At 51.6% G+C, this 27969-nt stretch overlaps 3 protein-coding genes across 9 annotated transcripts in view; 1 reads left to right on the top strand and 2 right to left on the bottom strand.

Moving 5' to 3' along the window:
* Positions 1-36: 36 nt before the first annotated feature.
* On the top strand, positions 37-13101 carry GPN2 (GPN-loop GTPase 2). Of its 2 annotated transcripts, none has more exons than XM_082440998.1 (5): positions 37-810; positions 1309-1465; positions 4183-4343; positions 9203-9333; positions 10827-13101. In XM_082440998.1, the coding sequence occupies exons 1-5, from the start codon at positions 313-315 to the stop codon at positions 10897-10899; spliced, it is 1020 nt and encodes a 339-aa protein (XP_082297124.1). In that variant the 5' UTR covers positions 37-312; the 3' UTR covers positions 10900-13101. The 2 variants fall into 2 exon arrangements, with proteins under 2 accessions (XP_082297124.1, XP_082297125.1); XM_082440999.1 differs by having other exon boundaries at positions 37-723.
* The window catches only part of ZDHHC18 (zDHHC palmitoyltransferase 18), a 41033-nt gene continuing 22415 nt past the window's right edge, over positions 9352-27969 (bottom strand). For 2 of the 6 annotated variants that reach the window (XM_082440815.1, XM_082440810.1), the window contains 2 exons: positions 27110-27209; positions 23395-24116 (listed from right to left, as the gene is read on the bottom strand). In XM_082440815.1, the coding sequence (XP_082296941.1) occupies positions 24018-24116; positions 27110-27209 (199 nt within the window). In that variant the 3' untranslated portion in view covers positions 23395-24017. Of the gene's footprint in view, positions 9485-12729; positions 12997-15011; positions 15092-23394; positions 24117-24673; positions 24749-25195; positions 27210-27969 lie in introns of those variants that run through there. The other 4 variants (XM_082440812.1, XM_082440811.1, XM_082440813.1 and 1 more) reach the window with 4 other exon arrangements.
* Positions 17904-19259, bottom strand: SFN (stratifin). The gene has a single exon (XM_082440936.1). The coding sequence runs from the start codon at positions 19176-19178 to the stop codon at positions 18432-18434; it is 747 nt and encodes a 248-aa protein (XP_082297062.1). The 5' UTR covers positions 19179-19259; the 3' UTR covers positions 17904-18431.

A 27969-nucleotide genomic window follows, 5' to 3' on the forward strand; every position in this document is an offset into this window, starting at 1 on the left:
CCGACGTCACCACGCCCTTCGGCGCCAAGCTGTGTCGTCACCGTATGGGCGGGACTTCCTCTCCCGGCCCTGCTGTTTCCGACGTCGTCCGGAAGTCGGGTGCTGGTCCCGTTAGTACTTGGCCATTTGGTCGCCTCACATCACGCGGGTCCCTGCTCTTCCTCCTTAGGCGACCCCCGGGCATCACCGCCGGCCCCCGACGAAGTGCACGTCGGGGATCCCGTTGCCCTTGGCTCTCGTCTCCGGTTTGACTCCCGCCCTGCTTCCCTGCCGAGCTTACCTGCTCCGCACGGGGCCGTGTGCCGGCTGCCCATGGCGGGGGCCGCTCCGACCACGGCCTTTGGGCAGGCGGTTATCGGCCCGCCGGGCTCGGGGAAGACCACGTACTGCCTGGGCATGAGTGAGTTCCTGCGCGCGCTGGGCCGGCGTGTGGCGGTGGTGAACCTGGACCCGGCCAATGAGGGACTGCCGTACGAGTGCGCCGTGGACGTGGGCGAGCTGGTGGGGCTGGGCGACGTGATGGACGCGCTGCAGCTTGGGCCCAACGGCGGCCTGCTGTACTGCATGGAGTACCTGGAGGCCAACCTGGACTGGTTGCGTGCCAAGCTCGACCCCCTCCGCGGCCACTACTTCCTCTTTGACTGCCCTGGCCAAGTGGAGCTTTGCACGCACCACGGAGCCCTGCGCAGCATCTTCTCCCAGATGGCGCAGTGGGACCTCAGGGTGCGTCTGGGGATGGGCAGGCCCATTTTGCAGATGGAGGAACTGAGGGAGGAGAACAGATGCCACGCCCCCATGTCCCACAGCGAGGTAGGGGCCGAGACGCTTTGGAGTAAAACAGGTGTGAGTTCGAATCCTGGCTCTGCCACTGCCACTGACTCGCTGTGTGGTCCTGGGCAAGTCAGTTTATCTCTCTGAACCTCAGTTTTCTCATCTGTAAAATGGGTGTGTCAGTACCCAATTTGGGATTATTGGGAGTATGGAAGGGGTTATGTGGGAAGTGGCATGGTAATTGTTGTTGTGACTTGTGGGCAAAAGAAAGTGAAAGAATAGAGTCAGATGCAGTGGGAATTGAACCAGTTGCCCACTGGGAGGCTCAGTGCAAGGCATCTTGTAGGAAAAGATGCCCCACATCTCCTGGGATAAGGAAATGACTGTGGCTATTAGAATGAAACAGAAGCAGGAAAAAACTACTGGGGAGACTTTCCCTTTGCCCTCAGAAGTCCCCAGTCTGATGGGGGAGACATAGGCCCTAATGTTCCCTGCCTCCCCAGGCCGCTCTCACCCTGTCTCTTCCTTCCCTCCCAGCTGACTGCTGTCCACCTGGTGGATTCTCACTATTGCACAGACCCTGCCAAGTTCATCTCGGTACTGTGTACCTCCCTGGCCACCATGCTGCATGTGGAGCTGCCGCATGTCAACCTCCTCTCCAAGATGGACCTCATTGAACACTATGGGAAGCTGGGTAAGAGATCCTGTTCTGACAGGCAAAAAGTAGGGCAGCGGCTGGGCTGGACAGAAGCAGAGATCTCAGCTGAAGGAAGCTGCTTCCAGGGACCGTGCATGGCCTGGTGATAGTAGCCACAGTCAGGTCTGACCCCTGCCCATTTATTTTGTGCTGCTCTGTGCCAGATACTGTTCTGCGTTTTGGGGACAAGAGAGCTACAGATGGTGATATGTATTATGAAGGAATTAGTTGAAAGTGATGGGATAGTGAGCAGTTGGGAGTGAGGGGAGTGAACAGTACCATCTGAGCTGAGACCAGAATAGTGAGAAGGAGCCAGCCAAGGCAGAACTGTTCCTAGGCAGAGGGACCAATAGGGGTCCCTATTTCCCTAATCCTTAAGGAAAGAGTTTTGTTTGTTTGTTTGTTTGTTGGTGGGTTGGTTTTTTTTTTTTTGGCCATTTCACATGAACCACAATTTTTTTTTTTTTATTAACTTATTTTTTTGGCTGCGTTGGGTCTTCTTTGCTGCGCACGGGCTTTCTCTAGTTGCGGCGAGCAGAGGCTACTTTTTGTTGCGATGCACGGGCTTCTCATTGCAGTGGCTTCTGTTGTTGCAGAGCACAAGCTCTAGGCACGCGGGCTTCAGTAATTGCAGCACACGGGCTCAGTAGTTGTGGCTCGCGGCTCTAGAGCACAGGCTCAGTAGTTGTGGCACACGGGCTTAGTTGCTCTGCGGCATGTGGGATCTTCCCGGATCAGGGATCGAACCCATGTCCCCTGCATTGGCAGGCGGATTCTTAACCACTGCGCCACCAGGCAAGTTCCGGGAAAGAGCTTTTTGTGTTCAAGGAAAAGGGGGTGGGGAGTAAAGAGAAACCAGGGTAGCTGAGATAGTGCCCAGGGGAAGGGTGGTAGGAAACGAGGTCAGAGAGGTGGGCAGGGGCTAGAACCTGTACTGTTGAAACACAGAGGAAAGCCATTGATGAATATGAAGCAAGGGAACACTATGAACTAAAAAGGCCCTTCTGGCTACTTTGTGAATTGAAAGGGGCAAGAATGAAAACAGAGATCCTGCAGGAGGTGTTTGCAGCAGCCCAGGCAGTGGTAGTGGGAATGGAGAGAAGTAGATAGATTCAAAACTTACTCATGTGGAGACAGAGGAATTAAGGATGACTCTCAGGTTTCTGACTGAACCAGTGGACAGATAAAGGTGCCGTTTGTCAAGGTGGGAAAGACTGAGAGAGAAGCAGGCTGGCATGAGGCAGGGACGTTGCCTAGGAGTCTATGGCCAACATTTTTTTTCCTGCAAAATTAGTGCCCTGCTGACTGGGGCATTAGTTCCCTAAATAGCATCTTCAGCCACAAAGGAACCTAGAGAAGAATAGCTGAAATGACCAGCAGTGAGCAGGAAGGGAGGTTGTGGGGAGAGTGAAGTGTCAGGGCCTTGTCCAGGGAGGGTGACTGGCTGCCGGTTGGGACATGGAAGGATGGGGATAAAAAGCCCCATTTTATCGATGTCCAGATTTGTGTCTTCCAAGCCTGTCTCCCCCTTCACAGCCTACAGCCCAGATGGCTCCTTGCTGGTCCTCTACATTTCTAGCTCTGACTCTTGCCAGTCATCCTCACAAGAGACTGAGGTACAAACCAGATCAGGCAATTGAGGCCCAGAGACATTACATGAATAGCCCAAGGTCAGTCACTTAGCTAGCCTGTTAACTGAGATAAAATTTAAACCAAGTGTACCTGGCTGCAGTTTCTGCATTCTCAGTGAGAAACGTACCTGTCAGGCAATCCAAGAAGTTTGTTGGAATGCCCAGCACTTTCTTCCTTGCAGGCACAGGGGTGTCAGTTTCTAAATAGAGCTGATAAGAACGCAGGAAGCAGAGCTCAGGGAGTGAGTCAGTCGATCCCAATAGCCTGATTCCCTCGGCTCACTTTGGGACAGACCTGCTGAGTAGCCCAGCTGCTTGAGTCTTCCAGGCAGAAGTGGACAGTGCAGAGAGGCCCACTTTCCTTCTCTTAGTGCGAAGTTTGTATTCATAGAACTGAGTCAGGGACCTCTGAGTCATCTAGTCTAATCTTCTCATTTTACACTAAGAAGGAACTGACCTGGAAAGGGAAAGTGATTTTCCCAAGAGGCCATCCTGCTAGATAGAGGCGCTAGATAGTGCGCCGGGTCCTGGGAGCTCTGCCTGGCTATGAGCTTTTTGAGGCAGGGACCAAGCACTATTATTGGTACATGTTCTACCTTACTACTACTGATCAAGCACTTCTCTGAACCAGACACTGGGGTTTATAGCACTTAATCCTCACAGTAGCCCCATGAGGTGGGTAACTGCCCATAGAGCTAGTAAATGGCAGAGCCAACAAGTGAAATCAAGTATTTTCTTCTTAGTAAGTTCATTTCACTGCCTCAGCAAATGTTTGTTGAATGAATGAATGAATGAGTGAGTGAGTGAGTGAGTGAATGAAGGCAAAGGAAGAAGGAAAAAAATATGGTCCCTGTCCTCAGGTCTTTAGCCTGATGCCAGCTGCTCCGGAACACCAGGTTCTCTTCTTTTTCTTTTCTTTTTAGTTAAAGTATAGTTGATATACAATGTTGTATTAAGTTCTGCTGTACAGCAAAGTGACTCAGTTATACATATATATACATTCTTTTTTTATATTCTTTTCCATTATGGTTTATCATAGGATATTGACTATCGTTCCCTGTGCTAACCAGTTTCTCTTCTTAGCCTTCAACCTGGACTACTACACAGAGGTCCTGGACCTCTCCTACCTGCTTGACCACCTGGCTTCTGATCCTTTCTTCCGCCACTACCGTCAGCTCAATGAGAAGCTGGTGCAGCTCATCGAAGACTACAGCCTGGTCTCCTTCATCCCTCTCAACATCCAGGTACAGACACACCTCATTGTATTGCACTTTGCTTTATCGTGCTTCACAGATACTGCTTTTTTTTTTTTTTTTTTTTTTTACCAGTTATAGGCTTGTGGCGACCCTGCATTGAACCAAGTACATGTTCCAACAGCACTTGCTCACTTTATGTCTCTATGTTACATTTTGATAATTCTCACAATATTTCAAACTTTTTCATTGTTATTATATTTGTTATGATGATCTATGATCTGTGATCTTTGATGTTACTATTATAATTGTTTGGGGCACCATCGACTGCACCCATATAAGACAGCGAACTTGGAAATACCCTGATGGTCCAGTGGGTAGGACTCTGTGCTTTCACTGCTGAGGGCACAGGTTTGATTCCTGGTTAGGGAACTAAGATCCCGCAAGCCGCATGGCGTGGCCGAAAAAAAAAAAAAAAAAAAGATGGCGAACTTAATCCACAAATGTTGTGTGTGTTTTGACTGCTCCACTGAGTAGCTGTTCCCCCATCTCTCCCTCTTCTCCAGCCTCCTTATTCCCTAAAGCACAACAATGTGGAAATTAGGCCAATTAATAACCCTACAACGGCCTCTAAGTGTTCATGTGAAAGGAAGAGCTTCACATCTCTCTTTTTTTGGCCACACAGCATGCAGGATTTTAGTTCCCCAACCAGGGGTCGAACCCATGCCCCATGCAGTGGAAGCACAGAGTCTTAACCACTGGACCGCCAGGGAAGTCCCATGCCTCTCACTTTAAAAGCTAGAAATGATTAAGCTTAGTGAGGAAGGCATGTTGAAAAGCCGAGATAGGCCAAAAGCTAGGCCTCTTGTGCCAAACAGTTAGCCAAGATGTGAATGCAAAGGAAAAGTTCTTGAAGAAAATGAAAAGTGCTACTCCAGTGAACACAGGAATGATAAGAAAGCAAAACAGCCTTATTGCTGATACGGAGAAGGTTTTTGTGGTCTTTATAGATCAAACCAGCCACAGCATTTCCTTAAGCCAAAGCCTAATTCAGAGCAAGGCCCTAACTCTCTTCAGTTCTATGAAGGCTGAAAGACATGAGGAAGCTGCAGAAGAAAAGTTTGAAGCTAGCAGAGGTTGGTTCATGAGGTTTAAGAAAAGAAGCCATCCCCATAGCATAAAAGTGCAAGGTGAAGCAGCAAGTGCTGATGTAGAAGCTGCAGCAAATTATCCAGAAGATCTAGCTAAGATAATTAATGAAGGTGGCCACACTGGGAATTCCCTGGCGGTCCAGAGGTTAGGACTCTGCACTCACTGCTGAGGGCCCGGGGTTCAATCCCTGGTTGGGGAACTAAGATCCCACAAGCGGCCGGTGTGGCCAAAAAAAAAAGGTGGCTATACTAAACAACAGATTCTCAATGTAGACAAAACAGCCTTATACTGGAAAAAGATGCCATCTAGGACTTTCATAGCTAGAGAGAAGTCAGTGCCTGGCTTCAAGGCTTCAAAGGATAGGCTGACTCTCTTTTTAGGGGCTCATGCATCTGGTGACTTTAAGTTGAAGCCAGTGCTCATTTACCATTCCGAAAATCCTAGGGCCCTTAAGAATTCTGTTAAATCTACTCTGCCTGTGCTCTATACATGGAACAGCAAAGCCTGGATGACAGCACATCTGTTTACAACATAGTTTAGTAAATATTTTAAGCCCACTGTTGAGACCAGCTGCTCAGAAAAAAAGATTCTTTTCAAAACATTACTGCTGGGACTTCCCTGGTGGCGCAGTGGTAAGAATCCGCCTGCCAATGCAGGGGACACGGGTTCGAACCCTGGTCCGGGAAGATCCCACATGCCGCGGATCAACTAAACCCGTGCGCCACAGCTACTGAGCCTGCACTCTAGAGCCCGTGAGCCACAACTACTGAGCCCACGAGCCACAACTACTGAAACCCACATGCCTAGAGCCCATGCTCCGCAACAAGAGAAGCCACCACAATGAGAAGCCCGTGCACCGCAACAAAGAGAAGCCCCCGTTTGCCGCAACTAGAGAAAGCCCACACGCAGCAACGAAGACCCAACGCAGCCAAAAATAAATTAATTAATTAATTTTAAAAAAAAAACACATTACTGTTCATTGACAATGCACCTGGTCATCCAAGAGCTCTGATAGAGATGTTGTTTTCATGCCTGCTAACACAACACCCATTCTGCAGCCCATGGATCAAGGAGTCATTTTGACTTTCAAGTCTTAGTATTTAAGAAATACATTTCTTAAGGCTGTAGCTACCATAGATAGTGATTCCTCTCATGGATCTGGGCGAAGTAAATTGAAAACCTTCTGGAAAGGAGTCACCATTCTAGATGCCATTAAGAACATTCATGATTCATGGGAGGGGGTCAAAATATCAGTATTAACAGGAGTTTGGAAGAAGTTGCATCCAACCCTCGTGGATGACTTTGAGGACTTCAAGACTTCAGTGGAGGAAGTAACTGCAGATGTGGTGGAAATAGCAAGAGAACTAGAATTAGAAGTGGAGCCTAAAGACGACACTGAATTGCTGCAGTCTCATAATACAACTTTACGGATAAGGAGTTGCTTCTTATGAATGAGCAAAGAAAGTGGTTTCTTGAGATGGAATCTACTCCTGGTGAAGATGCTGTGAAGGATGTTGCAATGGCAACAAAGGATTTAGAATATTACGTAAACTTAGTTGATATAGTAGCAGCAGGATTTGAGAGGATTGACTCCAATTTTGAAAGAAGTTCTACTGTGGGTAAAATGCTATCAAACAGCATTGCATGTTACAGAGAAATCGTTCGTGAAAGGAAGAGTCAGTTGATGCAGCAAACTTCATTGTTGTCTTATTTTAAGAAATTGCCACAGCAACACCACCCTGATCAGTCAGCAGCTATCACCACGGAGGTAAGACCCTCAACCAGCAAAAAGATTACGACTCACTGAAGGCTCAGATGATGGTCAGCATTTTTTAGCAATAAAATACTTTTTTTTTTTTGGGTGCGTTGGATCTCCATTGCTGCACACGGGCTTTCTCTGGTTGTGGCAAGCGGGAGCTACTCTTTGTGGCGGTGTGCGGGATTCTCATTGCAGTGGCTTCTCTTGTTGCGGAGCACGGGCTCTAGGGGCCCGGGCTCAGTAGTTGTGGCACACGGGCTTAGTTGCTCCACAGCATGTGGGATCTTCCTGGACCAGGGCTCAAACCCGTGTCCCCTGCATTGGCAGGCGGATTCTTAACCACTGCGCCACCAGGGAAGTCCCAGCAATAAAGTACTTTTAAATTAAGTTATGTACATTGTTTTTTTGGACATAATGCTATTGACTATATGCTTAATAGACTACAGTATAGTGTAAACATGACTTTTGTATGCACTGGGAAACCAAAAAATTCGTGTGACTCACTTTATCATGAAATTTGCTTTACCTTGGTGCTCTGGAACCCAACCCGCAGTATCTCCGAGCTGTGCCTGTACTGGGCACTAAGAAGCCTCGTCCCTTGGCTGTTGGCTCTGCAGTGCCTGGGAGCACACCAGGCTACGTGTCCAGGAGGCTTTGAGGCCTCAAACAATGGTCTTTGTCCTGGGTCCAACTGTCATTCAGTCTCCTTGGTTTCGAGACCAGTGGTGGCCAGGATTCCAGTAAAGAGAGTAGACCAAATTTTGGCCCTATCTGTTCTGTTTTTTTGTTTTTTGATTTATTTTATTTTAATTTATTTATTTTTGGCTGTGTTGGCTCTTCGCTGCTGTGCACGGGCATTCTTTAGTTGCGGCGAGCGGGGGCTACTCTTCGTTGCGGAGCACGAGCTCCAGGCGTGCGGGATTCAGTAGTTGTGGCACATGGCCTTCAGTAGTTGTGGCTCACGGGCTCTAGAGCGCAGGCTCAGTAGTTGTGGCGCACGGGCTTAGTTGCTCCGTGGCATGTGGGATCTTCCCGGACCGGGGATTGAACCCGTGTCCCCTGCATTGGCAGGCAGATTCTTAACCACTGCGCCACCAGGGAAGCCCCCCTGTTCTGTTTTGCTGGGTTCTCTCTACACGTGTTCCCTCCTCAGTGTGAAAAAGGATGAGTTCAGAAAGTTATCAGCAAGGGACTTGACCAAGGCCAGGGACAAGTCTTTCAGCCTCCTTCAAGATGGGCAACTGCCTGTTGACTTTGCAAAGTAGTACCCAACCATTGTGTCTCTCACCTTGCACCCTACAAAGGTAACCTGGGAGACAAAGGTGCATGTTAGATTCCTTTCTGCTGGGGGTGAACTTAAGGGAACTTGTTTCTTCTCTGTGTAATGCCACACTTTTCTCCTCTAAAACGAGGAGGTGAAACCTATAATATTAATCATACAATTACCACTTATTGAAGGCTTTCTGTGCTGGGCATTGTGCTGAGGACTGTACATGCATTATTTTGATCTCTTTCGCATAATGTGCTGTAGGGACCATTCTTACCAGTTTTATGTGGACGAACAAATAAGTTACATGCATATTTATTGGGTGCCTACTGTTAGATAAGTTCTGTGCCAGGCACTGGGGATGCCTGGACAAACAAGTTCCCGACCTCAAGGGGTGCACAGTCAAGTAGGAGAGGCAGATGAGTTAATAACTTGCCAATAGTTAGTAAGATGGTAAGGATCATAGCTACAGTGGGGATAAACCCAGGGGACTGCGGCTGTGCGTAGAGGAGCTTATCTGTTCTAACTTGGGTGGGTTGGTAGTCAGGAAAGATGAGGTGTAGCCGGGCCTCTGGGGACACGTAGAAGTACTCCAGGCCAAGGGAGCTGCATGGACAGAGGCTTCATGAGGCAAGATCAAGGGGGGTGTTTGGAGACTGCGATCGGTTTGGTACAACCTCAATTCCACAAACCTCTATTTCACTCAGAGCTGTTTCTCTCCTCCCTGCCCAGGACAAAGAGAGTATCCAGCGGGTCCTGAAGGCTGTGGATAAAGCCAATGGCTACTGCTTTGGGGTCCAGGAGCAGCGGAGCCTGGAGGCCGTGATGTCTGCCGCAGTGGGAGCTGACTTCCACTTCTCCTCGTATCCTTGCTCGCTAGCCTCCGCCACAGCCAAGAGCGGGAGGCCAGGGGCTCAGGAATGGCCATGTCTGCCCTTGCAGATGACTGATTTCTTGTTGACCAGTGGGCTCCCTGGTAACTGGTCCCTTGGAAGGCTTCAGGGTTGTTTGTACCTGAGGACAAGGGAGGCTATCGATCAGAAGGAGCAACAAATACAGAGGCCCAGACATGAAGGAGCACTGGGCGCTTAGGAGAGGTGCGAGGGGCTTGGTTTGCCTGGTGTCTTGAGTGTGAAGGGGAAAGGGAGATGCAGTGGGAAGGGGAGGTAGGCGATGGAGGAGTGTGGACTTCGGCCGTGGGTGGCCAGTGGGAACCAGCATACTGTTGTTGAGCGGAGCATGACGCAATCAGATGTACGTTCTTGAAAAGCACCTCCAAGTGTGGAAAATGCATTTAAGGGATGTGATTGGGAGCAGGAGAGTTTTTACAGTCTCCAGGTGAGATCAGATGCAACATTACCAGTGAGAATAGCAAAAAGGGTGTGGACTGGAAAAATATGAAGGAGACAGACAGCCAGAGCTGGTGGCCAGGTGGTTACGGGATAGAAGGAGGTGGAGCAGAAGTTAGACGCCCAGGTTTTTGGTTTAGTCAGTGGTAGGGGGCGGTTATGGTCACTGAGGCAAGGAAAGGAAGAGGAGAGGGCAGGTGTGTCACGTGGGTGGCAGGGATGGGAACTGGCAGCTGTGCTGTGTTTGAGGGGGCCGTGGGATGTACTGGAACTCAGTCTCTCTGGTTGTAGAATCTCAAGTTGTGACGCTGGAGTCCTCTAGTATAAGAGCCGTGGTGGCCAACCTAGCCATAGTCCGCCCCCAGCCCCAGGCCTCAGGTCGGCCAGCCTCACACAGCTCCATGGGCAGTGTCGTGGTCTTTTCCTGTGTGACTCTGATTGATGTCCTTCCTGCCCCACTTTCCTGCTATTCCAGAGAGAGCTGGGGGGCACCCTATAGCCCAAGCAGAAAGTTGTTGTTTTCTTTGAGCTCCTTTGAGTTCCCTCCTTTAGCTAAAGCAGAGAAGTCACAGAGAAGTCATTTGTTGAGCATCTACTGTGTGCCGGTTGCCATGCTGGGCGCTTTATATTCGTTGTCTCATTTGGTCCTCACGACTCCGTATTACAGATGAGAAAAAGGAAGTGGCAGAATCGGGGTTTAACCCCACGGCCTGGCTCCAGAGCACGTGCCACAACACAGAGCTGGAGGGTTAGTGCTCTCTGCTTCTCTGCTCCTCAGCAGTGTGGGCAAGAGGCAAACAGAGGAGCATTTGGGTCTGGTTACTTTGAGGGACTCCTCAGACCCAATTGTTCCCTGTTGCCTGAAGCTCTAATTATGAGGAAGGGAGTGGGATGGGAGGAACCTCCAGACGCAGCTAGAGGGCATACATCACAGAGGTCAGGTCCTGCCCAGACCAGTTCTCCATCCTTGCCTATGCTATCAGCCTTGACAAGCCCTCCTCCATCAGCACCCTGGGCCTGCAGGAGAAGTACCTGGCGCCCTCAGAGCAGTCAGTGGAGCAGGAGGCCATGCAGCTATAGCAACAAGCTGAGCTCTGGAGAACAAGACACACGACCCAGCGCTGGGGAGAGTGGCGGCTCCCAGTGAGCAGCGGACAGCTCAGTGGGCTGCAGATCCAAGGGCAGCGCTTCCGGCCAGAGCTGGGAGACTGGCGAGGGGATACTCAGCCATGCAGAGGACTTCTGGCCAAAAGCCACACATGTGGCCAAGCAGAGCACCAATCACAGCCTCATGATCTCTGGGCGCTGCCACCAGGGATTCAGCACTGGTCCCACTCGGGCTGTGATGGAATGTGCTACAATACAAGAGTTTATCTTCTACTTTTTGTGGCTTCCAAACTTTCTTCAACCATCCAAGCCGAGTGAGTTGGGAATATGGGAATGTCACCTTTCCTCAGAAGAGTCCTATTTCTTCATACTGTAGGGCAGTGTTTCCCCCAAAGCACGGGATCGTACTAGAGGGTTGGCTCTCAGTCCTCAGTTATGCTCTTTGGTTAATCTTCAGTTTTAACAGTGAACCTCAAGCTTGAGGTCTCACAGACAACACTTCCTAGCAGATCTTGTAATGTTTTATTTTCGTTGTATTTATGTCAGGGTTTTATTGTTTTTTGAGGCAAGTGTTAACTAGTTTTCCATTTATAGTAGTGATTAAAAGTTGACTTTAAAATGAAATTATTTATACGAAATGAGTTGCTTAAAGAAAAATATCAGTATATAATCTGATATCATGAGGGCTGTGGGAAAAATCAAGATGGCTTGAAGTTGGAGATGCTGGTGTTTGCTTCCTTTGCTCTTCTTGCAACTGGTTGGATGCAATTCACATTTTCAACCAGTAGGTAGCATCCCAGGCTTATTTTTTAATTTTAATTTTTTTTTCAGCTGTAGCCTGGAAGCAGAAGGGGACAGATGGCTGTCGTGCCAGTAGTCTTATTTGCAGACACTCAGTGCTGTTAATACATGGGAAGGGCTTAGCATTTTACAAAGAGCTTCCACACACACAGTCCTCATGTGGCTTTCACAGCAGCTCCTAGGGATATAGACGAGATGGGGAATAGTACTAAGCCCCACTTTACTGTGAGGAAACAGAAAGATGAGGAGTTTGAACTTCAGTCAGCCTCTCTCTCATAGCTCACTTTGCTGAATACTTAATGGTGAAAAGTCAGGGCCCTCCTCCCACAGGGTTTGTAACCAATCAGGAGAAAGAATTTAGACACCTGTAGGGTATTACTGAATCATAAATCAGGGGGAAGATAGATGACTGGTGGTTTGGACAGTTGGAGAATTCAGTTTAGGAAAACTGTTCTGAAGTAGCATTGAGATGGGGGTGACTGGGCTTTGCTTCTCACATTTGGTCACCAGAGCAGAAGGCAGAAGAGTGAGGGGCTGTGAGGAGGCTCCCCGGGCTGGAACCCCCACTCCCACGCCTGGCGGGATAGGGGATGATAACTGGGCGCTCCTTCCCCGACTCTCGTCTGAGGAGGTCAAAGCACCTCATCCCTATTGACGCTGTGCACGGTGGGTGGGGAGTGTCAACAGTGCAAGCCAGGGAAACTGAGGCCAGGAGGCACTGCCTGGGGCTGGCTGAGTCACCTATGGGGCCTGGAGCCCAGGAATAATGACACCCAGGCTGCTGGACAGATCCCTCATCAGTTAGGGCATGAGGGTGGGTGCTGTGTTTTTGAAACTAATACCAGTAGCTGTGGTCATGGGTTTTGATGCTTACCCCATCCTGGAGGCCCCAGCTATCACCAAAGCACACCAGCTGGAAGGAAGCATCATTTAGAACTCTATGGCCTCATATGCAAGCACCCTGAGCATTTATTCTCTGCAGTCATCAAGTGAAGAAGGATGGAAAAATTCCAAACTTTATTTTCACACCCTTGGTGTGACAACAAGGGTGTTTTCTCCTCTAGTAAATGGAGCTCTGTCCGCTTCCCACTGATAGCAACGTGATTTTCTATCCCCCCTGTCATGATTGGGAGGGGATAGCACAGTGCAGAAAAGCAGAGGTGTCTGGGTTCCAGGTGAGGTCTGTTCAGCATGAAGTGTGTAGGGTAAGAGAAAGACCATACTCGATTTGTCAGCATATGACGACTGTCCTTAAGATTTCTTTTTTTCCTGATAGAAAAGTAAAAAGCTTGGAAAATGAAAATAAGTCACCCGTAATCCCACCACAGATAAATAGTTTTTAAATATTTATAATAAATTTTCTATTCAAATGTATATTTTGTGTTTTTTCTTTCTTATTTTTCTATGCATTCAGAGGGATAGCTATAGCATTTATATACGTGGGATATATTGTTAATGCTTTGTAACCTGCTTTTTTCAGTTAACATTATTTCATGTAACTAAAACTATAAGGACCTTTTTAATGTCGACATGATAATATTCTGGAGTATGGCTATAACATTGTTTATCCAGACTCCCATGGTTAGCCTTTAAGTTGTTAGCAGTTTTTTTGCTATTGTAAATAGTGCTGTGATTAACATCTTTGTCTGACTCTCTGACTTTTAACTTATGATAAAGTCCTAGAAATAAAATAGCTGATGTTTTCTAGGTTCTGGATTCATATTGCCAAAATGCCTCCCAGAAAAATGCCACTTTGCATCTCGCAGGCACTGTCTGGAAGTGCTCTTCTCACCCCCGACCTCACTTGGCAATCGTGAACTTCCGGAGGGAGGAAACCATCCCTGAATGCTTTCCAAGGGACCTTCTTGGTCTTCTCTGCTAACCACTGACACTGGGCTGTACTGTGCATATCTTGGCTCTGAATTTGGGGACTTCCAACAGCTGGAAGATAGTGTTTGGAACCTATCAGTGACCACAGCTAATTGGAAAGGCTTCCAGCCCAGACAAAGAGGCTTAGGAGTGAGGGTGACACCCTAAAGCCCACAGAGCTGAAGCACAGCCAGTCTGCCCTCAGCTGTTTCTGAAGTAGCAAAACGCTCACCCACAGCTGGCTGAGAATAGGGAGCCTGATCCCATTAGGGTCTGTGGGAAGATGAGGATCCCGTTAGGATCTGAGAGATTCTCTGTCCTTTCTCAAGGCTCCTGAGAGAGACAGGGAAGTGACTTCCCAGCACTACTAAGGCCCACCCCGTTTTTGGAAGAAGCTAGGAGGCCCAACTACCTCAAAATCCTGGAGGGAAATTCTCTATCAAGCTGAGTAGCTCCCCTCCTCTCCCTTTTACTCTCTCTTGCCCCTGGTTGTTGAGCCTTTACCCAGCCTGGTCTGGGCTGCTCACCTCCTCTTCCTGCCCCTTTGGAAGGAAGAGAGTCTCAGATTACACAGACCTCAGTGGCATCAGACTTGCTGAGGGTAGGGGAGAGCCATATGCCTCATTTCCAACCCACTGTGTCCTCCATGTCCAGCCAGGGAGCCAACTTCACATAGCCCCAGAAGCCCAGGTGTCCCAAGTGGCTCTGAGCCTTAGTCTCTTCGTAAGCAAAAGAAAGATGATAATATGTATTGCCGTGAGGAATAAGGTATGAAACTGCCTGGCACGTAGCAGTCATGCCATGTGCTCTTATTACTGTATTGTGTTCTTTAGGAAGAAACAGGAGTGGGGCACTTTTGGCCAGAAGAGCAATCTTGGTGCATCTGAAATCAGGTTTTCCCAAAAAGGCACTGGACACTTGGGCATTGTGTGTGTGTGTGTGTGTGTGTGTGTGTGTGTGTGTGTGTGTGTGTGGTGTGTAGGAATATCATGCCTTTCTGGAAGGAGACACAGTGGCTTGCCTGACCCCAATGCCTTGGCCTAGGGTGCCCAGTTAGTTCTGAGAAGGTACCTTAACCCCAATGCCTTGCTTTCCATCACCTACTTCTGTGGATCTACAGAGCCAATTTGGACTTTGCTCTCTGAAGTAACTGCATATAAGAGAGAGAAGAGTAGATACCTTCTCTAGAAAATTTTAGGTTGCAAATTTTCCCCATACAACTCAAATTCTTGGGAGGAGAGGAAAATCTTTGTAAGCCCTGGGCCTCTGTTTCCTGGGGGGATAACCTGGCAGTGCATTAAGGATAGGACTGTGGTTACTTGACTCTTCGTGAGCCCAATTTCTATCTAGACAGCTTTGCTTTATCCCAGAACTAGCTATATTTCCATTTCCACAATAGAGGACCTGGCACTAACCTGGTTTCCAGGCATTTGGAAGGACAGTTTTAAAACTAAGTTTTGAGCTCCTTCCTGCACACAAAAGCTTGCTGGAGACGCTGTGGGAAGAAGGAGGAATAATGGGACAAAGTTACCGTTTTTAGGGAGCTCTCTGGGGAGATAGATAAAAAATAAACCCAGGACATAGTTGCAAACCTAGAGGTAGAATCAAGTAGGTATGAAATCATGACTGAATAAATGTATTTACATAAGTGAAAGAAGTTGGCAGACTAGATAGCATACCCAAAGCTCTGTATGTGTTAAAGTGAAAGGGATGGTGGCTAGTCATGTTTTGACCTGAAGATGGCTTTGAAATTTGGAAAAGGTTAAAAGAAAGTGCTCAAGTGCAGAGGACAACTGGAAAGAGTGGCCACCACGAAATTTCCAGCAGAACTTGGCAATCTTACCAACTTTGCCCTCTGGGACTGAGTTTTTTTCATTGAGATATAATTCACATATCATAAAATTCATTATAGAGTTTACAGTTCAGTGTTTTTTCATATATTCACAAAGTTGTGCGACTGTCACCACTATTTAAATCCAGAACATTTCATCACCCCAAGAGAAATTCCATATACATTAGCAGTTGGACTGAAAAAAAAAATTTTTTTAAATTTTATTGAAGTATAGTTGATTTACAATGTTGCGTAGGACTGAAAAATTTTAAATGTCAAATTTAGGCCAGGAAAAGATGACAAGAAATGCTCACTGAGACCCCACCCTGGGTAACATTAAGAAAGCTTTAGATAGAAAAGTCTGGGACCCAGTTCAGAAGCTGGTGCCTAAGCCAGCTCACAGCTAGCTGTCTGATTTGGTGATACTCCAACCCATAGCATCTGCTTTTAAAATCTGTCAATACCAACATGCTACCTTAGGGTAGCTCATTTCTTTCCCCATAGAGGGCAACCATGAGCGGTGTAGAGGGAGTAGGCAAAAGTCAAATGCTGAGAGAAAAGAAAAGAATTTCCTTTCTCAGGACCTACCCATTAAGAGGAAGTCACCAGACCTGTCTGGTAAGAGAAACCAGGTCACTTCCAGAGCTGAGGGTAAGTTACTTGCCCTCTCCCAGAGTCTCTGACTGGTTTGGAACCTTGAAACCCAACACTGTTCTGGGAAAAGAGAGGTGAAAACGAGGGACCCAGAAAGCATCAGAGTGGTCCTGCCAGCTTCCCCTGTAGAATTTGTAGCTCTGATAAGAGCCCTTTAATTTTGAGTCCCATGGGTGTGAACAAACTTGGACTCTGGGGAACCTGATGAGGCTGGACTGAGTTCCCCCAATACTGTCAGGTGGAGGAGTGACCACTTGATGTCAGGCCAGTATTCTCAGGAGGCCCAGTGATCATGTAGGTCAGATTTGGCACTAAAGCTGTTCCTCAGTACTGGGCCTTATTATTCTGCTTTGGGCACAGAAATGCTGGATAAATCCTAGACTATTGATGCTGGAAGGATTAATAATGGGTAACATGTATTGAATATGTACTATGGGCTACTTTACATGCATGTATTTGCTCAAACTTCACAGCAACTTTTAAGAGGAAGGTACTATTTTTTAATCCCTACTTCACAAATGAGGACAGAAGGTAAGCATGGTGAAGAGCCTTGGCCAAGGCAGGCTGGGAGGCAAACCCAGGCAGTTTTAACTTCACATTTTTTCGTTAGAAAGCCTTTAGTCCAACTCCCTTATGATACAGAAAGGGAAACTGAGGCCCAGGGAGGTATAATGGCTTTTCCAAGCCAGTCAGGGACACTTTCAAGCCTCCTGGTTACCAGTTCAGTGCTGCCTGGGCTCTGGAGTGTGATGGGGACACCTTGGGGGCCTTTTCCTAGCCGATCCTGCCCGCCCGGCCAGGCCCAGGCACCGCCGGTAGAGCAAATGACTCAGAGGGCAGGGACTACCTTTCCGCACGGCCCCGCCCTGTCCCGCTGCTCTGAGGATGCCGAGCTCTCGGGTAGGACGGGTGGCAACTCGTCCGAGTGAAACCGGGAGAGCGCCGCCTCTGGCACCCGGCGGGTGGCGGGGGCCCCTCAGTGGCGCAGCTCGTCACGGCGCCTGCGGGGCCGGGTGGGCGGAGGGAAGACGCAATGCGCGCAGTCCGCCGCTCATTCTCCTATTGGTCAGTCGGGCCCCGGGGGCGGTACCCTGAGTATCTCCCTCCCGTGACTGGATGACATCGGCCTCGGGCCCGCCTCCAGCCTCGGGCTGCGAAGGCCTGGCCGCACGGGGAGGCCGCATACCTAGACATGTTGCAGCTGGGAGCGCGGTGGGTGGGGTGGGGTGGGGTGGGGCGGTGGAGGCTTGGAAGCGTAGGGCAGCGCCGGTCAAGGCGGACGCGCTCCTCGCGGCCCTTCGCACTCAACTTGAGCCTCCTCGTCGTCAGCCCGTTTCATTTTTGTCCCCATCTCCGAAATTTGGAGGGCGGTCTTCTCAGACCTGGGCTTTTAAAGGCAGCATCATACCCCTGCCCCAGGCCGTACTTCCCTCCGCTCAGATCTAATGACTCTTTCCCGCTTTCAGATCTCAGGTGCCCAGAGCCGCTCACTGCAGCGTACCCCTCGGGCGCTGTCCTCGGGCCTCACGCCTGGTTTCCTGTCCCCTCAGACCTGAGCTCTTAAGCCTCCCGCCCCGCGGCCCCGGCAGAGAAGCCTCCAAGCCATCTTTGCACTCACCTGACCCTCCCGGGACGGACCAGTTTGGAGGGACCAGACCAGATCCCGATGGAGAGAGCTGGACCCCCAGCCTCTCTCCTGGAGTCACTGGCTCCAGAGTCTTGTCTGCGGGTCACTGAGCCAGCCCCATGGGAGGTCAGGGTCTCTGTAACTCATACACCAAACCCTGTCCCGTCCCTCCGCAATAACTGGAAAAGACAGGAGGAGTGTCACAGGGGAACTTTATTGAGAGGAAACATGGTCACACCCAGCAGACATGCTTTCCCTCTCTTCCTTGGTCTTGCTCGCTGCACGCACACACGCGCACACACTCTCTCTCTCTCTCTCTCCCTCTCTCTCTCTCTCTCATCTCCAGCCTCTGCCACACAGTTGAGTTCTCAGCCACAAGGGTGGGACACTCCTCAATTCCTAAGATCCAGAGGCAGCAGGGGCAGGAGGGGGGCGGGGTGGGGAGGAAGTGGCCAGGTTCAGGGGTGGGGTCGGGGGGCGGAGGTGCAGAGAGCAGGGCTGGGTGGGATGACCAGTGGCCAGGAGCACCTGACAGCTGCAGGAAGCATGGAATCCTCTGGCTCCAGGTGGCCTCAGCTCTGCTGGTTCCTCTCTGTGGAGCCTTTCTGAGCTGGGGCAGAGCATCTGGGGAGAAGGGTTGGGCCTCCCACCCCGTACAAGTCCTCTCTGCCAGGAGTGGGGGACGAGCGGGCAGGGCAGGGCAGGGAGGGCAGCGGGCACGGCTCAGCTCTGGGGCTCCTCGGGAGCCTCGCACCCCTCTTCCCCGGCGTTGTCGGCCGTCCACAGCGTCAGGTTGTCCCGCAGCAGCTGCATGATGAGGGTGCTGTCTTTGTAGGAGTCCTCGCTGAGGGTGTGCAGGTCAGCCATGGCCTCGTCGAAGGTGGTCTTGGCCAGCGAGATGGCCTCCTCGGGGCTGTTGGCGATCTCATAGTGGAAGACAGAAAAGTTCAGGGCCAGGCCCAAGCGGATGGGGTTGGTGGGCGGCATCTCCTTCTTGCTGATGTCCATGGCCTCCTGGTAGGCCGACCGGGCTGAGTCAATGATGCGCTTCTTGTCATCACCGGTGGCCACCTCAGCCAGGTACCGGTAGTAGTCGCCCTTCATTTTCAGGTAGAAGACCCGACTTTCGGCGTCACCGGCCTCCTTGATGAGATGGGTGTTCAGCAAGCCCAACACCGTGTCGCATACGCCCCGGAGCTCCGTCTCCACCTTCTCCCGGTACTCTCGCACCTCCGGGCCCTTCTCTTCTGAGCCCTCCTCGTTGCTCTTCTGCTCGATGCTGGACAGGACTCTCCACGCGGCCCGCTGGCCACCCACCACATTCTTGTAGGCCACTGAGAGCAGGTTGCGCTCTTCGCAGGATAGCTCCTCACCCTTTTCCACGGCGCTCTTCATGAAGGCTGCCATGTCCTCATAGCGTTCAGCCTGCTCGGCCAACTTGGACTTCTGGATCAGGCTGGCTCTCTCCATGGCTCTGGGGACAGACAGACAGGCAGGCGGCGGGCTAACTGGCTGCCTCGGAACCAATGCTGTGTTCTGTGCCTCTCCTGCTCTCCGCCTGCCTTTTGGCTGGAAGGCCAGGCCCAGAGCAGGGTGGGGAGGGGCAGGGGGCGGGACTGGGGCCCCGGACCTGCCTCCTCTCCTCTTCCCCCCACACCCTTTCCGGCTCTTCCTTAAAGGTGAAAGGGCTGGGATGTGGGGTGAGTCATTGGGGCAGTCAGCAGGAGAAATCTGGGCGTTGGCCGCACCTGCACTGACACCTCTCCAGCCTCCAGGCTGCCCCCTCTTGTTCAGGGCTTCCATTACATTCCCACACGAGGTAGCTGCCCCAGTTTCTCAAATCAGATCCTCCTTCACCGTGTCCTTCCAGGGGCTGAGGACGGCTTCAGCTACCTGACCGCTGTGGGCCTAGGCAGAGCCCATGAAGCCAGGTGCAGGAGGATGGGGTTCCTGATCCTGCCAGGTACATTTCCCCCGTTGGCTCAGGTGAGATAACTCATTGTTTAGGTAGGGCTGTAGTTTCCCAAGCACCTTCATACCCATGATCTATAGTCTCTGCTGTGTCTCTGCGAAATGGGCAGGACTGTGACTGCTACTCCCACTGCAGAGATGGGAATACTAAGGCTCAGAGAGGGATGAGATTTGCTCAGGGTCACACAGCTTAGGCTTCTCTCCCATCAAGGCTTCTGACTTGTGAGCTCCAGGCTGTATTTAGAAGTAAGATGCAGGCTTCTTCCAGAGTCTACCTGAAATGGTTCCATCCCCCACTCGTCACTCCCCCTCAGGGTCCTGTCCCCTCTGAGCTCCCAAAATGCACAAGCAGCAGCATTCAGGGTGCCACTTAATGAGGTGTTTAACGAGCGGCTTCTGACGCTCCAGCCCAGCCTCTGTAATCAGTCACCCAGTAGGTTTTTTGGATACTTTCCCCATCACAGCACAATTTTCCCTTTCAAGTTGGTGGCCTGTTGCCACTTGTCTGAGGACTTACCCTCTGGCTCTCCACACCAGGTCACCTCGCCCCTCCAAGCCACCTGCCGTCATGCATCAGTGGGGCTCACAGAGGGTGGGGACCCAGCTCACTGACTATCCCACTTTCCTGCCTGACTCAGCCCGCCTTCTGTCAGAGGCTGGGAAGCAGGCCACCTGGGTACTCTGCCCAGTTTGCTTCCCCAGGGCGGGATGCTAGTAACCGGGGAGAGAGACAGGACCGAAAAAAAGGAAGTGGCTGTCACACAGGCCATTTTGTTTTACGGGGCAGCAGTCCCGGCTGAGTGCTGCCTTCCCCAGCCTGCCTCTCAGAAGTTTCCCTGCCCCTTCCCGTTGACCATGGCCCCACCCCTGACCCCTGGCAGAGGCCTCAGAGATGGAGACTGCTCTGTTGCCAATCTTCTGTCCCTGTGCACTGAGGTGCTGTCTTTGTGTCAGCCAAGAATTTCACCTAAAGGTGTTGGCATTGCACCTATGAGGGTGAGTTCCTGCTTATCTGCTCCACCCCTAGCCAAAGCTCAGATGAGACTCAGGGGTGGGGCTCCTCTCTCTGGGATCCAGCCAGTTTAATTCTTGAACCAGGACTGTTTCACAGGCCTGTCCGTCCCTAGTTCCTCTTGGTGTCTGAATACCCACCCTCCCCTCCTGGAGGGACTCTGAGGCCAGAACTCTGAGGCCCAAAGATGAGATCTGCCTCTTTGAAGGAAAGGTAAGGACAAGTCTGAGCTGATGCTATAGGTTCTCCAAGGAAGCAGAAGGGATTTTAGGCTTGCCATCCCGAAGGCTTTGCTTAAATCAGATCACTGACACAGAAAACGTTGGAAACGAAATACACTAAAGTACCAATTTACAGAGTATATCTTTAGGTAGTAGGAGTCTAAGTGGGTTTTTTTTTTTATTTTCCTAGTATCTTCAGGTTACCAATGGTGAATGTTTATTATTTTTCTATGACAGACAGAATAGCCTAGTATCTATGGAATCAGACTGCCTGGGTTCAGTTCTCACAAGCTGCTGTGGCTTTGTCTAAGTGACTTAACCTCTGTGAGCCTTGGTTTTCCTAAGTATAAAACGAGGCTTGTTGTGAGGATTAAATAAGTTGATGGAAAGCACTTAGTAGAGTGGATGGTAACTATTAATATCGTGTGAAAAAAAATCCACATGATAATAATGTTTATTATTATAAACATATACACTCAAAGCACTAATATGGAGCTGGTTTCTATGAAATAAGGAAGGGTCTCAAACCAGGCCTCAGCCGAAGGCCAGACCCTGCCCAGCTGCAGAGAAGACGAATGACTGGTCAGATGCACTCGCTCAGCACTGCCTCCTCACTCTCCAGCCCAGACGTTCCTCTGGCCTACCCAGGCCCTGGGGCCTCAAGGACCTTCCTTCGTACTAGTCATCCAGCTCAGGCTTTCCCAATTCCTGGGGGAAAGCAGGAGATTCCCAGAACACTAGAAACCTGGAGGGCAGGGCCTGATAGGCCTAGGAATTTTGGAGATGCTTCTGTCTCAAGGGAGGAAGCATTCTCTTCCTACCACTCAAGCCAGGAGACCTGATGGTTCACACCACAAGCTCTATGCCCTCAGCACAGCGATGAGCAGGGGAAATGACGCCTCTTCACTTCTTCCCCTCCCCTGCTGAAGAAGCTCAGGGGGTGAATTTGGGAGCCGGGCTACCTAACACCTCCTGCCCGCTCTGGCCTGTCGGTCCTGACTCAGTTCCTGTCTCAGGCACCTCCCTTTGCCTCCAGGCCTCCCTTTCCCAAGTCCAGGAGCCCAGGTAGGCAGGAGGCAGCAGGCCCTGGCAGGGCACGGAGTTCCACCGTCAGCCACCTGAGTCAGCAGGACAGGAGCGGGGGCTGCAGCCCAAAGGGGCTTTCCTCATCCTGCCTGCTACCTCCCTACCCTCCCATATAGCATCCATCCTACCAGCAGGATCAAAGCCTCTGGTCTCACAGACAACCAATCCGTCTTAGCCAGTAATAACAGGCTTTGAAGGGTTGTGGCATAGAGAAGATAGCAACCAGTTGCTATCTACCTCCATTGAGAAAAAGGCTAGGGTTCTGATTGTAGCAGGAGGGACTCTGGTTAGATTGCAGAAAGAACTTCCTAGGAAATTTTTTCAGTCTTGGAATGATCAAATTAAACAGGTGACTGGAAGAAACTATGGCACCTTCTCCCTTGGTTAGCTGTGAACAAGGGTTCAGTTATTCAGCTAAGAGCTCACTCTACTAGTTGGTTGCCTTTGGGAGAGATATTAGATTACTTTTAAGTGACTCAGCTATCTGAGTCTTTTCTTCCTCAAGGTGCTGCTGTTTAGAGTACCCTAGGTCTCCTAGGCCATTCCAGTCGAGGACACAGTGTGGAATTACTGGAAAGAGAATGGAATAAGGTCCGGGTGTGGAACTGCATCCTAGCTCTATTATAAGGCTTTGAGCAGGTCCCTTTTTGCCTTTTGGCCTCAGTTTCCCCATCAGTACAAGGAGGCCAACACAGATCATCACTAAGCCCCCTGTTGGCTCTGAATGACATTCTCTAATTTTAGGGTTTCTCCCTCTGAGATCCTCCTCCCACAGCAGCCAAATTCATTCCTTGGGTGGTGCAGAAGGGTCAGAGGTTGGGGCAGAGATCAGGTTCAAATCCTGGATTTATCAGCTGGGAGACCCTGGGAAATTTCTGTGCCTTTCCTGAGCCTCTGTTCCCTCACCTGTAAAAAGGCTGTCATTGCCTTCTTCATAGGTTTAGGGAAGAGAATGGGCAAGCCCTTGCTAAATGGCCACTGTAATTATTTTTTAGCTCTTAGCACACTGTGTGTGTATCTCAATGTGGGGCGGCAGCTGGGGAAAGGGAAGGTTCCATTGTTACCCTGGGCTGGGCTCAGTTCAGGGGTGTGACAGTCCCAGACTGGAGTTAAAACCTCTGTCCCAGCCTAGGCTGGGACCTTTCCGACTTCAGAGGTCAGCTAAGGTTTGAAGGTCTCTGGAACTGAGACCAGGAGTTCCGGAGGGGCAGGGTGAAGACGACACTAGCCACTCTGCCTGTGTCACTTCTGGCTCCGTTGGGCCTCTTTTTTAAATCTCCAGAACAGCACTGACCAGCTGACAAGGCTGGCGATGAGGGTAAGCCAGATGTTCTGCAGATTCATCACAGGCCCCAGCCCTGGACCCCAAAGCAGAGGTGGTACCAGACAGCCAACGGTATGGCAAGAGGGAAATCTTTATTTTGGTTAAAAAAGGTACAGGACAGCAGACAAGCAGCACCCACCCCACGCCCATGGGCTCAGCAGACTTCCTAGGCCCGGCCTGGTTTCCTTTAGTTCCTCTGGAGAGCACGGGGCTGTCAGAGCCAGCTCAGTCCCTCAGTGCCTGGAGCAAAGGGTACAAGCATTCTCCTGGCGTCCTACCTGCTCCGGGGGCGGGGGTGGGGCCATGGGAACAGTGTCAAACCAGCTGTGCTTAGGACAGTCACCGAACTTGTTCAGCAGCATCAGTCAGCACCCCAGACGGCTCCTGAAGAAACCTGCTCGGCCCGACTAGAGCTGTGCCTGATTCTGGGGCTGGGCAGGCTCTAAGGCAAGATTCCTAGAGTCCTGACTCCTTACAGATCCAGGGAAGGGAAAGGAGAGCGGAGGAGGGGAGGGCGAGTTTCGGCATAGTATTACGTCATCGTGCCGACAGCAGCTTTATGGCTTTCTACACTGGCCGCGTGGAAGGGGGCGGGGGCAGAGAGGCCAGCCCCTGCCTCCTATGGGGGGCCCTAGTGAGAACACGTGTGGGGCAGGCTTGGGGGCAGACCCTGTAGGCACAGACGGTGGCCCGGGTTAGGCAGGTGGAGGTGCCGGGCGCCTGGCTCCCCCCAGGCCGCTCCTGGAGAGGCAGAGAGCAGCGGTCCTCAGGAGGTCCTTAAGCCCCCGCACATACTGGAGATCCAGGGCAGGACAGCAAAGAAGGAGAAGAGAGAGGGTTAGCGAGATCGGGAGGAGAGAGGAGGCCCACAGGGGTGCCACAGCACCTGCCTCTTCCCCACAGAAGGGCCAAGGCTCGGGCAGCAGGCAACAAAGCAGGAGGGAAAACGGGCAGGTGAGAGAAAGCTCAGCAGGGGCAGAAAGCCAGGACACAGTGTTAGTGATCAAGGGCCCCTGCACACCAGGACACCACCCGAACGGCCCCAGCACTTCAGGGCAGGTGCGCATCCTCTCCCCGACCTCGCTCTTCACCTCCTGCTCCAGCTGGGGAGCTGCTCTGTGCGAAGCCACATCCTCAGTCCAGAGTGGGGCTGGGCTTTTAGACCTGCCCCAACACCCCGGCCCTTCTGCTTAGGGGGCAGTCCTGGGGGCCCTACCACGGCCATCACACACACCACACCACACACCAGACAGATGAACGGGCTCCGTGGGGTTGGCGAGGCATGCGATGAGGACGACACGGTGTGTGAGGGGAGCGGGCGGTGCTGGCTGACGGGGAGATACAGTCTTACCAGCTAACCCTCTGCAAAGAGGCCTGTTAGCTCCCCTCAGGCTGTGCAGGAGATGGCAAAATCCTGACAGGTGTCCTGGGGGAGATACCAGAGGTGGGCCAGCGTTACGAGCTGTCTGGCCGGGCCCTGCTGCCCGGGCGGGGGCGGGGGCCAGGGAGGCTCTGGTTCTCAAACTGGAATCCACTGCCTTATAAACATTTTCTTAGCTGAGCAGTCACTGGGGGTCAGCACGGAAAGACAGCAAGGAGGAAGAACTCAGGGGTCTCCAAGCCCCCAGGGCAGGGGAAGGTAGAGGCAACAAAGAAGGGACAGGATGGCCTTTTCTTACATGCCTGCGGGGGCCTAGCTGCAGCCCCCTCTGCTCAGCCTCCAGCCAGGGGAGGAGAACGGTAGCCAGATCACTAGGCTGCCTGCCTTCTTTCTGTCTCCCCAGGAAAGACCAAGTTTGGCTGGAAGAATAGAGGGCTGCCAGTTGGGGCCTCAGCAAAGAAAGAGCAAACAAAAACCAAACCAAAGCAAATCAATTCTTAAAAACAAAAATTTTATTACAAGCAAGAACAAAGAATACTGGCTTAAATAAAAGGCAGGTAGGAGTCCCCTCCTCTAGCCAGCTTCCTCCCCACCCCCACTGCCACAGCAGCATGGCCCAGGGTCCTGAGGCTGGGGCGAAGCTGCCTCTCCCAGAGGGAACCCCTTGCAGCTGCCACTTCTCAGCTGCCTGAGACCCACTAGCCTCTGCAGCAAGGAAGGACAAGATGCAAGGACTTCCTATGTCACTTTCCAAGGGCTTCAGCCCACTTAAAGGGCCAAGGAAGGAGACAGAGGGACAATTTCCTATCTATTTTGACAAGAAACTAAAACTCCCAGGAGAGGAGGGACGTCCTCTAAGTTTCTGACCCAGATTTAGGCCAACCTTCACTCGTCTCTCGGCCCACCCTGTTCCTTCCTTTTCTCTGGAGGGAGGCCTCCAGTTGGCCGACTCCCCATGCTCTAGCCCCTGGCACTGGGTCCCATACTCAGACCTTGGAGGAGGGAGTGTGGCGTGCAGGATGGCAGCCACTCCCCACAGCCATTACGCCACCCACCTGACCAGGCCCCAGCCAGTCTGGGCAGGTCCCAGCTGGAAGCCTGACCTGGGAGCCGGCGGCTGAGTCCCAGCCACTGTTTATCTGAAGTCCTTGGAGGAGGGAAAGATAGGAGGATGGGGCTGAACTGCCGCAGGAGCCCAGGGGTCTCCTGTGACCAATGCACACACTCCCTGTCCCCCTGGTTCAGGCTGCTCCTGCTGCTGCCACCACCGGATGACACCCCAGGGGGACAGTGGGGAGTGAGACAACCCTGGGGGAGTGGGAGCCAGCCACATTTATACACGGGCACGCGAGCGCACACACACATACACACACTCACTCACTCATGGCCAGAAGGTCTCTTGTAATAAACTTATTAAAACCAAGTTGCCTTCTGATAACCCTTAACCTGGCACTACACAGATAGCAATGTGGCTGACTTCTTTTTTCTTCTTCCATTTAAAAAAGGCTATGTAGAAAAGAGGTCTATAAAATTGTGCAAAATACCCAGCATTAATAAACCCATTTCAAGTATTGCCAGCATGAGTATAACCTGCCCATCCCCAGACCTGACTGGGGAGAAAGGTGGGGGGCCAGGCTGGGCCCCTGTTGAACCGTCCGTGGGCAGAGAGAGGGCGAGGCCCCCGCCTCCTAGTGTGCTGCCCAGGAATCATGCAGGAGCTGAGGTCTCGGGTGCCTGGCTGGCCGGTTTGGCTTCCTCTGACACAGGCTGCCCCTGCCACCCCCAACTCTGCCCTCTCTACCTGGAGCCCCAGCTCTAGTCTACTGGCCAACTCCATACAAAAACAAAAATGGAAGAAAGAACAATGGCTATCACAAAAAGAATGAAGGAGACCACAGACCAAAGCAGACCCCAGAAGCATCCTCTCCGACAGCCTGCTGTCCAGAGCCGACTGCTCCTCGGTCCTGCTTCACCCCTTGGACCCCGGCCCAGCAGGGCCCAGCAGCTCTCCCACCTCGGAGGCATCACACTCAGTCCGCACCCTCACTCACACGGGGCACGGCTCAGAGGCACGGCAGAGGCTTGGCGTGGTCCCCTGGGCGGCCTCAGGAGCCCTGGCCTCTCTCTCCTGTCACTCCTGCCACTGATCAGCTGGGGGAATTTAGCGCCCAAGACCGTGGGAACCTGGTTTGGGGAGCAGAGGGTACAGCCATGGCACAGTGTGGGGAAAGCCACGCAGGGTGGGAAATAAATACGAAAAGACTTAAAAAGTCTTTGGCGGCTCTGCTTCCCTTCGGGTGAAATGGGGAGGGTCCTGGCAGGTGTGGAGGGCGGCAGGTGAGTGCGGAGGGGCATACAGGCCAGCAGGTGGCAAGTACTGAGCACGGTTCAGGGGTGGCCTCCTACCATGCTGGCATCAGGCTTGGCTCTGCAGGCTGGCTCGTCGCTTCTGATGGGTGAGGGCAACACGGTGTCAGACTGCACAAATCCCCTCCGGTCAATCAGGCTTTCAAAATACAAGGTGGGGGACACATGAGGCCCTGCCTGACACCAGAGCTCCAGGCCGGGGGCTGGACGGCAGGGTCCATCTCCCAGCCAAGGAAAGACCCAGCCCTAGAAAGGCTGAGGAAAGGGGAGCTGCTCTCCAGTTGGCGGCTCAAGACCCTTCCCTTCTGAAAGGGCCGTCCCTGTACTCTGGACACTTGGCTTTTGGCCACAGATTTTACCCACTATTAATTCAAACTGTCCAGCGTTCTGTCGGGCTCCCAGGCTGCAGGTAAGGGGAACAGCAAGGATGAAAGGGCATTGGGAGATGGTGCAATTCCTACTGTTCTTTCCCTGGGGGCAGGATCGGAGAGAGGCATATTGGCTATTGAGCAGGAGGAGGTAGGGATGGTGTTGGGAAGTCTTACCAGCCCCCCTCCCCTGCCCCCACAGTGCCCAATTTAACTCCGGATCTGGACATCTAGCGCCCCCTGGTGTCAGGACAGAGGGGGCGCTTCCCAGCAGGGCTGAGCCACCAGGGCTCTCCTCTACCAGGAGGAAGACGGAGGCCCCGCCCAGTCCAGCCATCAGCACCAGAAAGGCAGTGTCACTCAAGCATGGACAAAACATTAATTGTGGTTACCCCTGGGGAGTAGGATTACATGTGATATACAATACTCTTGTTAATATTTTGTACTTAATTTTTTTCTACAATGAGCGCACGGGATTACAAGTTAAAACTCTCTACAGAATTCCTTTATGTGACAAGTGTCCTGAGTGCA

This window comes from Balaenoptera physalus (genome assembly GCF_965194825.1).
Source record: "Balaenoptera physalus genome assembly, chromosome: 1".
Lineage (NCBI taxonomy): Eukaryota > Metazoa > Chordata > Mammalia > Artiodactyla > Balaenopteridae > Balaenoptera > Balaenoptera physalus.

What these genes read in the sequence shown, in the direction of transcription:
- GPN2 (XM_082440998.1), top strand. Translation starts at nt 313, where the DNA reads ATGGCGGGGGCCGCTCCGACCACGGCCTTTGGGCAGGCGGTTATCGGC. An exon ending in CCCCCATGTCCCACAGCGAG is followed by an intron (nt 811 to 1,308) that starts GTAGGGGCCGAG and finishes CTTCCCTCCCAG; the next exon opens with CTGACTGCTGTCCACCTGGT. An exon ending in TGAACACTATGGGAAGCTGG is followed by an intron (nt 1,466 to 4,182) that starts GTAAGAGATCCT and finishes TTCTCTTCTTAG; the next exon opens with CCTTCAACCTGGACTACTAC.
- SFN (XM_082440936.1), bottom strand. Translation starts at nt 19,178, where the DNA reads ATGGAGAGAGCCAGCCTGATCCAGAAGTCCAAGTTGGCCGAGCAGGCT.